The 16,301-nt window shown below is 36.5% G+C and overlaps 1 protein-coding gene across 1 annotated transcript in view; it reads right to left on the reverse strand.

Moving 5' to 3' along the window:
• Window positions 1-16,301, reverse strand: part of Usp50 (ubiquitin specific peptidase 50) — a 31,218-nt gene that overhangs the window by 6,371 nt on the left and 8,546 nt on the right. The window contains exon 6 of the mRNA XM_026391848.2: window positions 11,824-11,956. Coding sequence (XP_026247633.1) covers window positions 11,824-11,956 — 133 coding nt within the window. The remainder of the gene's footprint in view (window positions 1-11,823; window positions 11,957-16,301) is intronic.

Below are 16,301 nucleotides of genomic sequence, written 5' to 3' on the forward strand. Positions count from 1 at the left end.
AAAAATTTAGCAGTCAGTTATAAAAATGACCCAAGACCCCATATTTTTGGAAATTACTGAGAATATCTTTAAAATAATATGGTGTGAGGAAGGGAGTAGGTCAGTGTTATAGATCAGTTGATAATGTTGATACTGGTTGATGATTGCATGGGCGTTTATTACACTTTTCCATCTATTTTGTATGTTTGAGATGTGCTATAATAAAAAAAAAGATGGTAGGGAATAAAAGTGGTTATCTGTAGACATTTATAGTTTTAAATGCTTATATTTAAAAGAACAGACTTGGGGCTGGGGTTGTGGCTCAGGGTAGAGCACTTGCATAACATGTGTGGGGCCCTGGGTTCCTCAGCACCACATAAAAATAAATAAATAAAATAAAGGTATTTTTGTCCAACTACAACTAAAAAATAAAAATATTAAGGGGCTGGAGATGTGGCTCAAGCGGTAGCGCGCTCGCCTGGCATGCGTGCGGCCCGGGTTCGATCCTCAGCACCACATACCAACAAAGATGTTGTGTTCGCCAAGAACTAAAAAATAATTATTAAAAAATTCTCTCTCTCTCTCTCTCTCTCTCTCTCTCCTCTCTCACTCTCTCTTTAAAAAAAAAAAAAATTAGAAAAAAAAATAAAAATATTAACAAAAAGAACAGACTAAATGTTAATGAAATAAGTATCCAACTTTAACCATTAAAACATGAGAGAATATACCCTCCCCCCCCCAAAAAAAAAGGAAAGAGAAAGAATGATAAAGTAGAAAACAAAAGATATAATAAGGAGGATCAGAAAGGCAAAAGTTAGTCTTTTGAGATGACTTAATTTGGACATCAATAATAAAACTGATCAAGAGAAGAGAAAAAAGGCAATGATAAGTAATAGAAATAGTAAAAGATATTACAGCTACAGATGCAATATAAGTTAAAATCTTTCTGTTTTGCCTGTGTATTACTAGGGATTGAACAAAGGAAGGTTTTCCACTGGACTACGTACTCCAGCTCTTTTTAGTTTATCTTGAAATAGTGTTTTACTAAGTTGCCAAGGATGGCCATGAATTTACAATTTTCCTGCCTCAGCCTCCCAAATTGCTGGGATTACAGGTGTGTATCATCATACCCAGCATAATATATTTTTAATACCATGAAATTTTAAGTCAGTGAATTTAACTTAGATGAAATAAATATTCAGAAAATACTTAGCAAAAACAAAGAAAAAAGACAAAATTTGAATAGACTCAAACATTAAAGAAATTCAATCAATAGGTAAAAATCTTCCCTATTCAAAAGTAACACCAGGCCCAGATGGGTTTACAGGTGAGTTCTGTCAAATCTTGAGAAACTTTTCATTATAGATTTACACATACTTCCATATAAAAGGGGGAAAAGCTCCTCAGCTCACTTAATGAAATCAATATAACCCTGATACCCAAACTAGACAAAAACAATATTAAGAAAAGCACAGATCACTCTCATTGAAAAAAAGATGTCTTAAAATGTAGTAAGACAAATACAGTAAAATGTTACCCAAGACAATAACAATTAAATTATATTTTTCCCAGTAATGCAAAGACAGTAATATTAGAAAGTACATAAATGTAATTGACAGTATTGTGGTTCTAGGAAGCCATAACAGCTCAGATAACTCCATAATAATATGGAGAAAAAAATCTAAAACACAAATCTAAAACCTGCACAGAAGGAAATGTGAAGCTACTAAAAACTTATAACATCATTTTTGATGATTCCACTTAAAAGAACAAGAAGATGCTTACTATCACTATCTTATATTCATCATACACTGGAGGTCCTAGACACAGCATTAACATAGGATAAAGGAATAATAGATAAAATAATTGGAAAGGAAAAGGCAAAACTGGCATTTACAAAAGAGTTGTAAACAAATTGGTAAAAATGAAAATTGAGTTAGGTGACTAGGTATGGTAAAATGACCATTTGGATGCACCAGCCATAACAATTTAAAAAATTAACATATAGGAATAAAATCAACAAAAGTAGGGCATTTAGGAATAAACTGTAAGAAAAGATAATGCAAGACCTCTGGAGGAAATTACAAAATATTATGGAGTGATATACTAAAGCAAACCCTAAATAAATGGAGAGATGTACCATTGTTCCAGGGACAGAGAACCAAACTAACTCTCACTAATCAGTGCAAACAAAATACAGTAGGCTTGGTTTTGTTTGTTTTTAAGGAAACTGACAAGATCCAAAAATAGTCAACACACTTCCTGAAGAATAAGAAGAAAATTGTGATGCTCTTGACTTATGGGAATAATGATGGGTCTTGCCCTGCCAGAGATCAAGATTTATTTTACAGCTATAGTAATTAGATAGTATGCAATTAGCCCAAACATGAATGAACTGACCAAAGGACACACACCACAGGATAAGCAACTTTATAAATTATTATTGAGAAAAAGAATGTTAAGACATCCATTATTCATATGGAAAAAAGTAAAATTGAGTTTCTATATCATACCATACTATCAAAAGTACAAAACAACAATTTTCTTCAGAAGACATATAAATATTTACATAAATGCAGGATTGGAAAAGATTCTTTTTTTTTTTTTCCTTTTTATGGTATTGGAGATTGAACCTAGGAGCTTTACACATGCTAGGCAAGCACTATACCACTGAGACATATCCCCAGCCCTTTTTATTTTTATTTGTTTGTTTATTTATTTATTTATTTTACTTTCAGACAGAGTCTTACTAAGTTTTCCATTATTGAATCTGGCCTCAGATTTGCCATCCTCCTGCCTAAGCCTTCTGTGTTGCTGGGATGTCAGGCATATACCAACATGCTGGGTGTGGTTAGGATTTCTTAAATGAGACAGAAAAGACTTAATTGGAAAAATTTGGTGTTTCAACTAAATTAAATTAAAAATTATCTTTGTCAAAAGTGACTGTTTAACAATCAAATGTAGTTTATGAATTCTGAATAAATTCTGGTCCTTAAAAAAACCCAAAACTTTGGGACAATTGACATTAGAAAACAGATCTATATGAGTGTTTAAGCTATAGAGTTTTAAATTTTCTTATGTATAATACTAGTATTGTAAGCATGTGTAAGGATGTGATTTAAAGATATATGTTGATATATTTTTGGATGGAGTGTCATGATAAATGCAACTAATATACAAGTAAGTAACTAAAAAAATGTGTGTGTGATATACCCCCACACAGAGAACATAAATATATTAAAGTGTACACAACGATATAATTTTAATTATTGACTCTAGGTGAAATATGTATAAATGTTCCTTGTATAGTTCTTTCAGTAAGGGAAATAAAGGAACCTGCATTTTTAGGAGGCCTGAGGCATGTCTGGGTATAGGGCATTTAGAGATCAAGGACATTGTCCAACTAAACTGAAAGGCGCACTGCACAATATCCTTGTGTGGGAAAGAAGCTGCCATCTCTCCAGGTGGAGTGTGGAAAACGAAGGAAGGAACCATTTTGCAGCTGCAGAATGGGGATCAGCAGCTGAGGGAGCCCATTCTTGCAAACCCAAATTGGGCCCAAAATACAGAGTAAACACACTGCACAACTTAAAGTGTGCCTAAGCAACCAGGAGAAAATCAAATGTGGAGAGAGGTTTACACTGGGGACAACTTGTCATGGAGCTCCACTCAGCTCTAACCCTCCCTCTCCAATCTGGCTGCTTACAGGACCAGCTGGGAGAGAGGTGTCTGGTCAGAAATTCAGAAATTTGGAAGGGCAGGGACAGGAGAGATTGAGTTTAGAGACTGAACCCAAGACCAGGAAATGTGGGGACTGCAGGTGACATAGGGGACAAAGAATTTGCTCCTCCACCACACGAGTGGAACCCAGGGGAGATCCCTGGGGTATAGTCTTCCAGCATGGACCAGCAATTACTGGGCCCTGAAGGTGTACTGATTTAAAATCTCCAGACCTACTGGTATTCAGCAAAGAGCCTAGAACCCACCTAAGTCTAAATCCCTCCTCCAGAAATTTTGTCTACAAGATTACCTTCCATGATAAACAAAAGTTAAAAAATTCACAACTAGAAAGCCTGCACTACAAAACAAAATAAGATATTCATGAAGAAGAAATGAAAAATAAAAGTGAAAACCATAAAAGGGAAGAGCTACACTATCAACAGAGAAACTAATTCAAATTAAAACCAGACATAAATCAAAATGAAAGGGAATAAAACTCATATCTCAATAAAAACATTGAATGTAAATGGCCTAAATTCATCAATCAAAAGACATAGACTGGGATTGGATTAAAAAACAAGACCCAACAATATGCTGCCTCCAAAAGAGTGAACTCATACACAAAGACATCCACAGAATGACGGTAAAAGAATGAGAAAAAAACATATCATTCACATAGATCTTGTAAACAAGCTGGGATTTCTATCCTCATATCAGAAGAAGTGGACTTTAAGCCAAAGTTAATCAGAAGGGACAAAGAAGGACATTTCATACTGCTTCAGGGAATTTATAAACCAACCAGACATAATATTTATTCCCCAAGATATTGAGCATTTACATACATCAAACAAACCCTTATCAATTTCAAGAAGCAAATAACCGAAACACAATAATACTTTAACATACCTCTCTCACTACTGGATAGATCCTCCAAACAAACAAACAAAAAAAAACCACAAAGTATTTATAGAACTAAAAGATACAACAATTTAGATAATATACATATATAGAATATTTTATCCATCAAGGACTGAATACACTTTATTCTCAGCAGCACATGGATCCTTCTCTAAAATAAACCATATCTTAGGCCACAAAGCAACTGTGAGCAAATAAAAAAAAAATAGAGATAATGCCTTGCATCCAATCAGATCATATTGGAATGAAATTAGAAATAAATGGTAAAATAAAAAATAGAAACTACTCTAACACTGGGAGACTAAATAATATGTTATTGAAATGTAAATGGATAGCAGAAATCAGGGATGAAATAAAAAATACTTACAGGTAAATGCGAATAGCAATATAATATCAAAATTTCTGGGACATTATGAAGGCAGTGCTAAGAGGAAAGTTCATTGCATTGAGCTCATTTATTAAAAGAATAAAAAGTCAAAAAATAAATAACCTGACAGTACATCTCAAAACCCTAGAAGGAGAAGGACAAATTAACAAAAACTGTAGAATACAGGAAATAATTAAAATCAGAGATGAAGTCAATGAAATTGAAATAAAAGAAACAACCCAAAAATCGACAAAACAAAAAGTTGATTCTTTGGGGGAAAAAAAAATCAATGAAATTGATAAACCCTTAGCCAAGCTAACAAAGAGAAAGAGAGGGAAAAAACTCAAATTACTAAAATTTACTATGAAAAATGAAATCACAATAGACACTACTGAAATACAGATAATAATGATAATAAGAACCAATTTTGAAAATCTATACTCTAGTAAAATAGAAAATCTTAAAGACATTGACAAATTTCTAGAGACATGTGACCTACCCAAATTGAAGCAGAAGGACATAGAAAATTTAAACAGATAAATTTCAAGCAATGAGGGGCCAGGAATGTGGCTCAGTGGTAAAGTGCTCACCTAGCACATGTGAGGCTCTGGGTTCGATCCTTGGCACCACATAAAAACTTATTGTGTCCACCTACAACTAAAACAAATATTTTAAAAATTCAAGCAATGAAATTGAAAATGCCATCAAAAGCTTACCAACAAAGAAAAGCCCAGAACCAGATGGATTCTCAGCTGAGTTCTCCCAGACCATCAAAGAAGAACTAACACTAATCCTCCTCAAATTATTCCATGAAATAGAAAAGGAGGGAACCCTTCCCAAGCTCATTCTATGAAGCTAGTCCCACCGTAATACCAAAACCAGACAAAGACACGTCAAGGAAAGAAAATTTCAGACCAATATTCCTGATGAACATAGATGCAAAAATTCTTAGTATTACTGGCAAATCATTTTCTTTCCAGGATGCCTTCTATCACCACTTCTATTCAACATAGTCCTGGAAACTCTAGTCAGATCAATTAGACAAAAGAAATAAATGAAAAGGATACATATAGGAAAAGAAGAATTCAAACTATCCCTATTTGCTGATGACATGATTCTATATTTAGAAAACCAAAAAAACTCCACCAGAAAACTTCTTGAACTCATAAACAAATACGGCAAAGTAGCAGGATTCAAAATCAACACCCATAAATCAATTGTGTTCCTATACATCAGTGATGAATCAACTGAAAATGAGGAAAACCATTCCATTCAAAATAACCACAAAAAAATAAAATACTTAGGAACCAACCTAACAATAGAGGTGAAGGATCTCTACAGTAAAAACTATAGAACACTAAAGAAAGAAATCAAGGAGGCCTTTAGAAGATGGAATGAACTCCCATGATCTTGGATAGGCAGAATTAAGATAGTCAAAATGGCCACACTACCAGAAGCACTATTTAGAGATTCAATGCAATTCCCATCAAAATTCCATTGACATTCTTCATAGAAACAGAAAAAGCAGTCATGAAATTAATTTGGAAAATAAGAGGCTCAGAATAGCCAAAGCAATCCTCAACAAGAAAAGCGAAGCAGAAGTCATCAAAATACCACACCTTAAATTATACTACAAAGCTATAGTAACAAAACAGCATTGTATTGTCACCAAAACACACGTGAAGACCAGTGGTTCAAAATAGAAGACACAGAGACAAATCCACATAAATACAGTTATCTTATACTAGACAAAGGCACCAAAAACATTCATTGGAGAAAAGATAGCTTCTTTAACAAATGGTGCTGGGAAAACTGGAAAGCCATATGTAATAGAATGAAAGTTAACCCATATCTCTCACCCTGCACAAAAATTAACTCAAAGTGGATCAAAGACCTAGGGATTAGAACAGAAATCCTGCATATACTAGAAAAAAATGTAGGCTCAGCACTTGAATATATTGGGTCAGGAACTGACTTTCTTAAGACTCCTAAAAGCGCCAGAAGTAAAATCAAGAATCAATAAATGGGATTTTACCTAACTAAAAAGCTTCTTGACAGCAAAGGAAACAATTAAGAGTATGAAGAGAGAGTCTACAGAATGGGAGAAAATCTTTACCACCTGCACCTCAGATAGGGCATTAATTTCCAGAATATACAAAGAACACAAGAAACTTAACACCAAAAAAGTAAATAACCCAATCAATAAGTGGACAAAGGAAATGAACAGACCCTTCTTAAAAGAAGAAATACAGATGGTCAACAAATGTATGAAAACATCTTTAGCAATTAGAGAAATGCAAACCAAAACTACACTTGAGATTTTTATCTCACTCCAGTCAGAATGACAACTATCAAGAATACAAGCAACAATGTTGGCAAGGATTTGGGGAAAAGGGTATGCACATAAATTATTGGTGGGACTGAAAATTGTTGCAACCAGTCTGGAAAGCAGCATGGAGATTCCTCAAAAAACTAGGAATGGAACCACCATTTGACTCAGTTATCCCACACCTTGGCATATATCCAAAGGAGTTAAAAATCAACATACTAAAGGGATGCAGCCATATCAATGTTTACAGCAGCTCAATTCACAATAGCTAAGCTATGGAACCAACCTATTTACCCATGAACAATGAATGAATAAAGAAATTATGGTGTATATAAACAATGAGATATTAATCAGCCATAAAAAAGAAAGACTTTATGACATTTGCTAGTAAATGGATGGATGTGGAGACTATCATGCTAAATGAAATAGGCCAATCCCCCCCAAAATCAAAGGTTGAATGTTTTTGTTGATATGTGGAAGCTAAATCACAATAAAGGAGGGGGGAGGAGAAAAGTTTACTAGATTATACAAAAGGGAATGAAGGGAAGGGAGGGGGGATAGGAATAGGAAAGACAGTGGAATAAATCTGACATAATTTTTCTATGCACATATATAAAAAAACCTAAGTGAATCACATCATTGTGTACATCAATTTAAATAAAGATGAAAGATAACAAGTGCTAGGATATGCAGAGAAGGGAACTCTTATATACAATTGGTGGGAATGTAAATTATTATTTCCATTATGGAAAATAATTTAAATTTTCCTCAAAAAAAATAAAAAATAGAATCACCGTATAACCCAGCAATCCCACTTATGGATATGTATCCTAAGGAAATGAAATTAATAGGAAGTGATATCCCCAGGTCCACATTCATCACAGCACTATTCACAACTGCCAAGGCACATACTTAATCACCCTACATGTCCATTAGTTGATGAATGTACAAAGAAAATGTAGTATATATACATAATGGAATACTATCTGTACCTTTAAAAAGGAAGAAATTCTTCCATTTGCAATGATGGATAAAGTTTGAGGATACTGTGCTAAGTGAAATAAGCCAGGCACAAAAAAAAATTAACACCACCACATGATCTCACATCTGGAATCTTAAAAAAAGTCAAACTCATTGAAGAAGACAGTAGAGTGTTGGTTACTAGAGGCTGAAAGGAAAACAACAGGTAATGGAAAGTTGTTGGTCAAAGATACAAAAGTTTAGCTAGACAGGATAAGTTTTTGAGACCTGTTGTACAACTGGTGACTATAATCAATAATGTATAATATATTTGAAAATAGATGAGAGTAAATGACAAATGTCTATCACAAAAAAATGAAACAATATATGTTAATCAACTCAATTTAACATTCCACATTGCATACATATAGAACAGTACATACAATATAGCAGACACAGAAAGCATACAAACAATACTACATGATGAGTACAGCTGCATACATATGCAAAGAAGAAAGAATACATGGAAAAAATACACATGGAGTTCACATAATGGTAACATTAGAGAGGCCAGGGGAGTGGGATCATTAAAGATATACATGAGGAACGGGGTTGTAGCTCAATGGTAGAGCTTCTCACATGTAAGGCACTGGGTTCACTCCTCAGCAACACATAAAAATAAAGGTATTATGTCCATCTACAACTAAAAAAAATAAAATAAAAGATATATGTGAGACTGATTCTACCTACGATACATTGTTTTTTAATGTAGGTTGAGAGTAATTTGAGTACTTATTCTATTTAGTTTTCTGTGCCTGAAATGTTTTATAAGTTTTAAAATAGTCTTTCTGGAAACCAATCATTTGAGGATGGTTGAAGGAACTAAATATTGTGAGTATGATTGCTATTTTCAAATATTTGAAGGAACATCATGTATAAGGAAAAAAATATATTCTTCCTAATATATACGGACAGGCTCTTGTTCAGCAAGACAGGCACACATTACTACTATTGCTTCAAAGGACAAATGCAGGGAAAGTACAAGGAGCAGGGTAGAAGCTTCCTCTGGGCTTCCTATAGAGACATGTTTCAGAGCCAGAGGTAACAGGATGTGGAGCTGAGAGCAGGACTGTTTGGAGCCAGCCTCCTTGTTCAGATCTTGTCTCTGATCTTTGTAGGCAGTATGATTTGGGGTAAATTATTAACCTTTGTGTGCCTACAGCCAGACTGTAAAATGGGGATGATAATAATGGTGCCCGTCCTCACAGGGCTATGATGAAGATTAAAGGAACAGTGCATGGTACATAGCAAGTGTCTGTAAAGTGAATAAATACCCCGGCAGATAAAGTACCTTCCTTTTAAAGCAGCAAAATCTTCAAGACCTCATGTAAAAGCTGCATAGATCTCTTCTCTAAGGAAGATGAGAAGGTATCCTTCCCTTCTAGTCTAAATGAGTATCATATTTCAATCTGCACACAAATTACACCAAAATCTTGCTAAAATGCATGCTCTGAGTCAGAATGTCTGGGGTGGGGCCCAAGAGTCTTGATTTCTAACAGGGGAACTGATGCTCCACACCTGCAGTAGCAAAGCCCTAGAGGGACTTTTCCTATCTCCGTGCACCTTAATGTCAATGATGTTTAGTTCTTATCTCTCTGGATCATCATTTTGCCATGAATTCTAAATGTATATCTTTTCCAAAGATATACATTTAGCCCTTCACTTAACTAAAAATAACTTAAATACTAAATAGATTCAGAATTTATTAAAGGCTTGGGAGATTCTTTATATAAATGTGTATCTTTTCACAATGTACCTAGATTTTAAATATGAATTCTGCTTTTTATCACTTAAATTTTCTTAAAAGAGAAACACTTTAAAGTTAAAATAGTAAAATCTAGGGGAGGGAAGTTCCTTAGTATTTTGAAATTCACATTAATGTCTACATTTGATATGACAGAGAGAGAAATGTCACTGTAGATTCCCAAATAGAGTGAAGAAAGAAAAACTAGTTGGGGACAGGATAAATTGGAAAGAAGGAGAATGTCAAGCATTTAAGTGAAAACGATAAAGTGATCATTTTAAAAAGTTTGGAGGTATGGTTCTGAGAGATGTTGTAGTAGGTACCCCCTTTCTCCCCAAAAACAGTCTTAACTGGGCTTCTTCAGAAATCTTCACCATGGATGATTTTGGGACTGTCAGGAAAAAAAATCTCTACAAAAGAGTTTAATGTAGATAAACTTCCAATTTTCATGTTGCCCTGTTTTACTTGGCCACTGTCCGGGAAGAAATCCGCACTCCAGGTGCTGGACACCCCTTTACTAGTTTTTCACAAACATGTATCCAGTATAGTAGTTTGTAGAAATGTGTAAACAAAGCTTCTGGCCTTGAGCTGGAACTTGAAAAGATGTCTACATTTCTAAGATAAGAGAAGTTACCAATTGGGCTCCATGGTAACAGCTGGCAGGGGGAGGAAAGAAAGGGGGGAAGAAGCTCTCCCCTTCTCAGGTACTGCCCTTGAAGGATTAACTTTCCCAAAACAGTGAAAGAAAAAGCTGCTTTTATGTGAACTTCTGCTGACTGTGAACTTCTGAGCCCCTTCCCTTATATGCTGGGTATAAATTTCTGAAACTACCTGAACTCGGGGTTCATGGGATTGATTACAACAGAAGCTGTGCCCTCTGAACCTGGCTGCAATGCAGCCAAATAAAACTGTTTCCTACTGTCTTTGGTGCCTTGCCTCATCTGTCCCTACAACAATGTTAATGAGGAAGACCAGCAAGATTATCATTTTAGAATATGTTAGTTCAACAATAAGGTGAAGAGGCAATGGGCCTTCAGTATATCAGAAGCCTGGTGGAGCACACCACTCTGGCAGGGGCCAAACCCCTCTGAAACACACGCAATTGGACCTTCAGGTCCAGGCTGGAACATGACTAATATGACTATATTCTGAAACAGATCTTTGATATCATGATCCAGAACAGAAGCCCAGAGAACAGTATGCTACCCGGGGCTGGTTGAAGTGAGAGGTTCTGGTGATTTGATCTGAATTATTCTCAGGCTTTCTTTCCTTTAGGGACTCCTCACAGATCATGATTGACATAGAGCCCTTTCCTAGTCAGGCTGCATATAGGCATTGAGTCTGTGACTATTAGTGGCTTTGGCCACTGAGTGGCTCATGATTATGCAACCTAACACTATTGGAACTGAGATCTATGGCCTCTAGGAGCACAATTTGCAAATGTCCCTCCATCAAAATAGCCCTGAGTGGAGAGAAAGCAGAAAGGCTGTGGGTTGGCCGTTTCATTCTTTCACTACTCTGCTATTCTATGTCAAAGCAGAAAGTTCCCATGCTCCATAATTTGTTTTTAAAAGGATGGTATAGGAGAAGTCAGAGAGAGAGAGAAGGAGTAGGAATTCAAGCAGATAATCCAGAATTTTCTTTAAAATTATGTTATAGACAAGCTCTTGTTCAGCAAGCCAGGCACACATTACTACTATAGCTTCAAAGGACAAATGCAGGGAAAGTACAAGGTACTTTACTCACCACCACGGCACAGAGGTTGTATTTGGGATGCTTCCGGAAAACTGGACAAATGTAAGGAGTGAGGTCCAAGTTAGTGAGTGGGTAATGAATATCTGTTCTCAGTTTTCTTTTCAGTGTACCCTGGATGTCAAACCTGGAGAAATAAAAAGTATATTAAGTATAAAGTTTGTGAGGCACACATTAATGAACTCTATCTTGACAAATTCCAAAAACAGTTAAAAGTAATTTATTAGAAAGATTAGCTGGTGGGGCTGGGATTGTGGCTCAGCGGTGGAGTGCTCGCCTAGCACGGGCGGGACCTGGGTTCGATCCTCAGCACCACATAAAAATAAAGGCATTGTGTTGTGTCCATCTACACCTAAAAAATAAATGTTAAATAAAGACAAATTAGCTAGTACAGACCTGTACATAAATTTCTTCTTTCTTATCTAAATGTATTTGGAAACACATCCACAAGCCTCACCAAAAGTGAGACTGGTGTGATCCAGGAGTTGGATCCAGAGGGGAAACAGTGTATATTCAAGCTAAACTGAACCTAGTGGGGGAAAAGGACCAAAAGCAGATTCAGCATAGGGAGTGGAAATCCCACGGGAAACCTCCTGAGAACTTTGCCCCAGCAGATGTGAGTCATGCTAACCCAGGGGCTCGTCTTTTCCCTATCTTGATTTCAGCACAGGTTGTCTTGCCAGTGTCCTGATTTCAAGCTCTGAGATCCTAATATAATGTTTCAATAAGAAAATGTGGTGAAAATCTTTCACATTCTGTACTGGTATATAGATTAGAAGTTTCCAAAGCTGGGCTCATATCAGAATTACTCCAGAGCTTTAAAAAGAAAATAATCATGTACACTTCAGAAAAATGACTGAGTAAGGCCAGAAGTGAGGGGATTATTAGATAAGGCTGAGTCTTCTTGTGTCAGAAAGCAAGAAACCTTGTTCAGAAAAACTAAGGCAATACCATTTGACCCAGGAATCTCATGAGTAGATACCATCTCAAGAGAAATGAAGATTTATGTAAATCATAAAGCATAGATTTATGTAAATCATAAAGCATAAATAGCAGCTTTATTCATGATTGCCAAAAACTGGAAATAACTCAAAAGTCCACCAGCTGGTTAATGGATAAATAGCTGGGTTTTTTTTCTCCCATAAAAAGTAACAATAGGGACTAGGTTGTAGTTCAGTGGTAGAGTGCTAGCCTAGTATGTGTAAGGCACCAGGTTCAATTCTCAGCAAGGTATATAAATAAGCAAAATAAACATTCATTGACAACAATTAAATATTTTTTAAAAAACTAACAATACGCAGCACTAAGAACGATCTACTAAAACATGTAACAACATGGGCTAAGCTCAAAAGCATTATGCTACATGAAAGAAGCCAGACTGAAAAGGTTACATAGAATATGACTTTTCTGAAGAAGGTAAAACTGCAGAGATGGAAATCAGATCAGCAGTTTCCAGGATTTTAGGGTGGGAGAAGTGGGTGGTGGAAAAAAACCATAAGAAAACTTCTTGGGGGTAATGGAATTAGTCTATATGTTGGTTGAGGCAGTACAGTATCTAAACATTTGTCAAAATTCATAGATAATGTACACTTAAAAAGGATACATTTTAAGTAAGTATAGCAACATAAACAGACAAATTAACTAAGGGGGTCTTAGGTACAGGCTTGAGGGGGCTCCCAAAGGCCAATTTGGAACAACACCAAAACAAGAGGAGACTTGTATGATTACACATACAAGGAACTTGAAAGTCACTTCTCTAACAATAAGTTAGAGAAAAAACTGAAAATCAACTCTTCTTAGATCTATGAGAGAAGTGATGTGGGAGAACAAACTGATATCCCCAAAATCAGGAGACAGAGACAGAGAATCACAACTTACCAGAGCAGAAACTGCTGGGCAGAAACCATGAGGGAACCAGTCTGTGATAGGAAAACTAGAGATTGGAGAAGTGCTGGAGACTCATGCAAACAAGACTGAGCCTTAAACTCTAGAGGACTCAGTCAAAGGTCTTCCACACTTGTGTGAGCTTTGCCTCCAGGCACCCCAAAAATTTCTCAGAGTAAATATCAGAGGAAAATTTCCTCCTGCCTCTGGTGGGGAGAGTCATGAAGAAGCCATTTTGAAATATACCAGGAACACTCTAATCTTAATAGGGTCTTCTCACAGGAGAAACCAGTTAACTAGAGCATAGCCTGTTAGGGTTTTTACCAACCTAACTGAGCTGTGGGGAGAGGAATACCCAACTCAGCCTGTACTGACCATGCTCTTCCCTAATGAAGAAGAAAAAAGCTGAGGTGCACTGAGTCCAGAGACACAGATGCATTAAAAAAACAAGACCTAACCGCAGGACAAGAACGATTCCCCCTCCCCAACACCTCACCACCACATTACTAAAGACCTACTTAGAGCTGTTCTTTTTGTGCAGGACATCCTATCGACTATCAGGAAAAAAAATTACAAGTCAGAGTCAAAGAGCACATTTTAAAGAACATGAGAATCAGAAATGGCAGGGTTGGGGCTGGGGTTGGGGCTCAGCGGTAGAACGCTTGCCTAGGAAGTGTGTGAGGCACTGGGTTCGATCCCCAGCACCACATTTAAAATAAATAAATAAATAAAGGTATTGTGTCCAACTATAACTAAAAAAAGGAGGAGGGGGCAGGATTTGGAATTGCCAGAACTCTGATGGATAAAGCAGACAACATGCTTTATTGCGTTAATTCAGGAGGTAAAATTGTTACATTATGAGAGCTGTAACCTAATCCATGGATTAATCCACTTGTTGGATTGATAATATATTTGGGGGGGGGATGCTTGGGGATTTGAATGGAGAGCTTCATGCATACCAGGCAAGCACTTTACCACTGAGCCACATCCCCAGCTTGGTAATTTTTTTTTTTTTTTGAGTCCTGAGGATTGAACCCAGGCCCTCACATATGCCAGGTAAATGTGCTACCACTGAACCACATCCCCAGGTGGATTGATAATTTGATTAACTACTGGGTGGTAACTATAGGCAGGTGGGTGTGGTCAGAGGAAGTTGATCACTGGTGTAGTGCCTCTGGGATCATACTTGGCTCCTCAGGCTCTTACTCTGCTTCCTGGTTGCCATGAGGTGAGCAGCTTTCCTCTGTCATGGCCTGCCACCACGATGCTCTGCCTCACTTCAAGCCCAGAGCACAGGAAATCAGCCAAACACAGACTGAAACCATGAGCCCCAAAGTAAACTTTTGCTCCTCTAGTCGTTCTTGTTTGTATGTTGGTCCCAGAGACAAAAAAACTGATAACACCTGTCTCATTGCCTCATCACCATGCCTTTCTGTTCCATCCTCACATTTACCTAACAGACAGACCAACATGCATCTGCATGTAGAATTCCCTTCTTCTTCTCTACCTGGAAAATTCCTCATTCTACTATGTTCACTCTTATTCTGCTGTTTTTCTGTAAAGTTTCTATTCCAAGTTTGTCTGAAGATTTCACTGGATATTTGAATTAGACAAATTAGATTAGAATCTTCACTGATCTAAATATATTCTATTTTGACAATCATTGCATAGCCCCCAGATTGACAAAAACATATGTCTTGCAAAACTTTTTTGACTTCTCGTGTCCTTTCATTTTTTTTTTTATCTGCCACATCAAGGCATTTGAAGAGACATGCCCCTTCACAGATAAACAAATGGTAATAAGCACATGAAGAATGGTCAACAGCATTAGTCACTAATGTTCAATGAGATACTAAGATGAGGGTCATTGTTAACAACAACAACAAAATGGAAAGTAACAAATGATGGTGAGGACGCAGAGAAATTGGAACACTGGAGATGGCCAAAGGAATGAAAGCTCGTGCAGCCACTATGGAAAACAGTTTGGCAGTTATCATAGAACCTATCAATTCCACTCCTAGACATGAACCTATAGGAACTGAGCAAGACTCAAACAGATGCTTTTCAAAAATATGACATTCATTAGGATAGTATTAAAGAAGATTAGAAAGAAATCAGGAAAACAATAAAAATTAATACAAGAAACCACATTTATCAACAAATTGATAAATAACAGCATTCTGTATTTGCAATATTATGGGCTAAATAACTAGAGTGAATTTCCAGGTAAAACAACTAAAATAGCTGGGCTGGGGATGTGGCTCAAGTGGTAGCGCGCTTGCCTGGCATGCATGCGGCCTGGGTTCGATCCTCAGCACCACATACAAACAAAGATGTTGTGTCCACCGAGAACTAAAAAATAAATATTAAAAATTCTCTCTCTCTCTCTCTCTCTCTCTCTCTCTCTCTCTCTCTCTCTCTCGCTCGCTCTGGGTATAAGATAAAAGTATGAGATCTGGGGTTGTAGCTCAGTGGTGGAGTATTTGCCTCGCACACATGAGGCCCTAGGTTTGAACCTCAGCACCACATAAAAATAAATAAAATGAGGATGTTGTATCCATCTAAAACTAAATAAATAAATAAATAAA

The sequence above is a fragment of the Urocitellus parryii genome, chromosome 6 (genome assembly GCF_045843805.1).
Source record: "Urocitellus parryii isolate mUroPar1 chromosome 6, mUroPar1.hap1, whole genome shotgun sequence".
Classification (NCBI taxonomy): domain Eukaryota; kingdom Metazoa; phylum Chordata; class Mammalia; order Rodentia; family Sciuridae; genus Urocitellus; species Urocitellus parryii.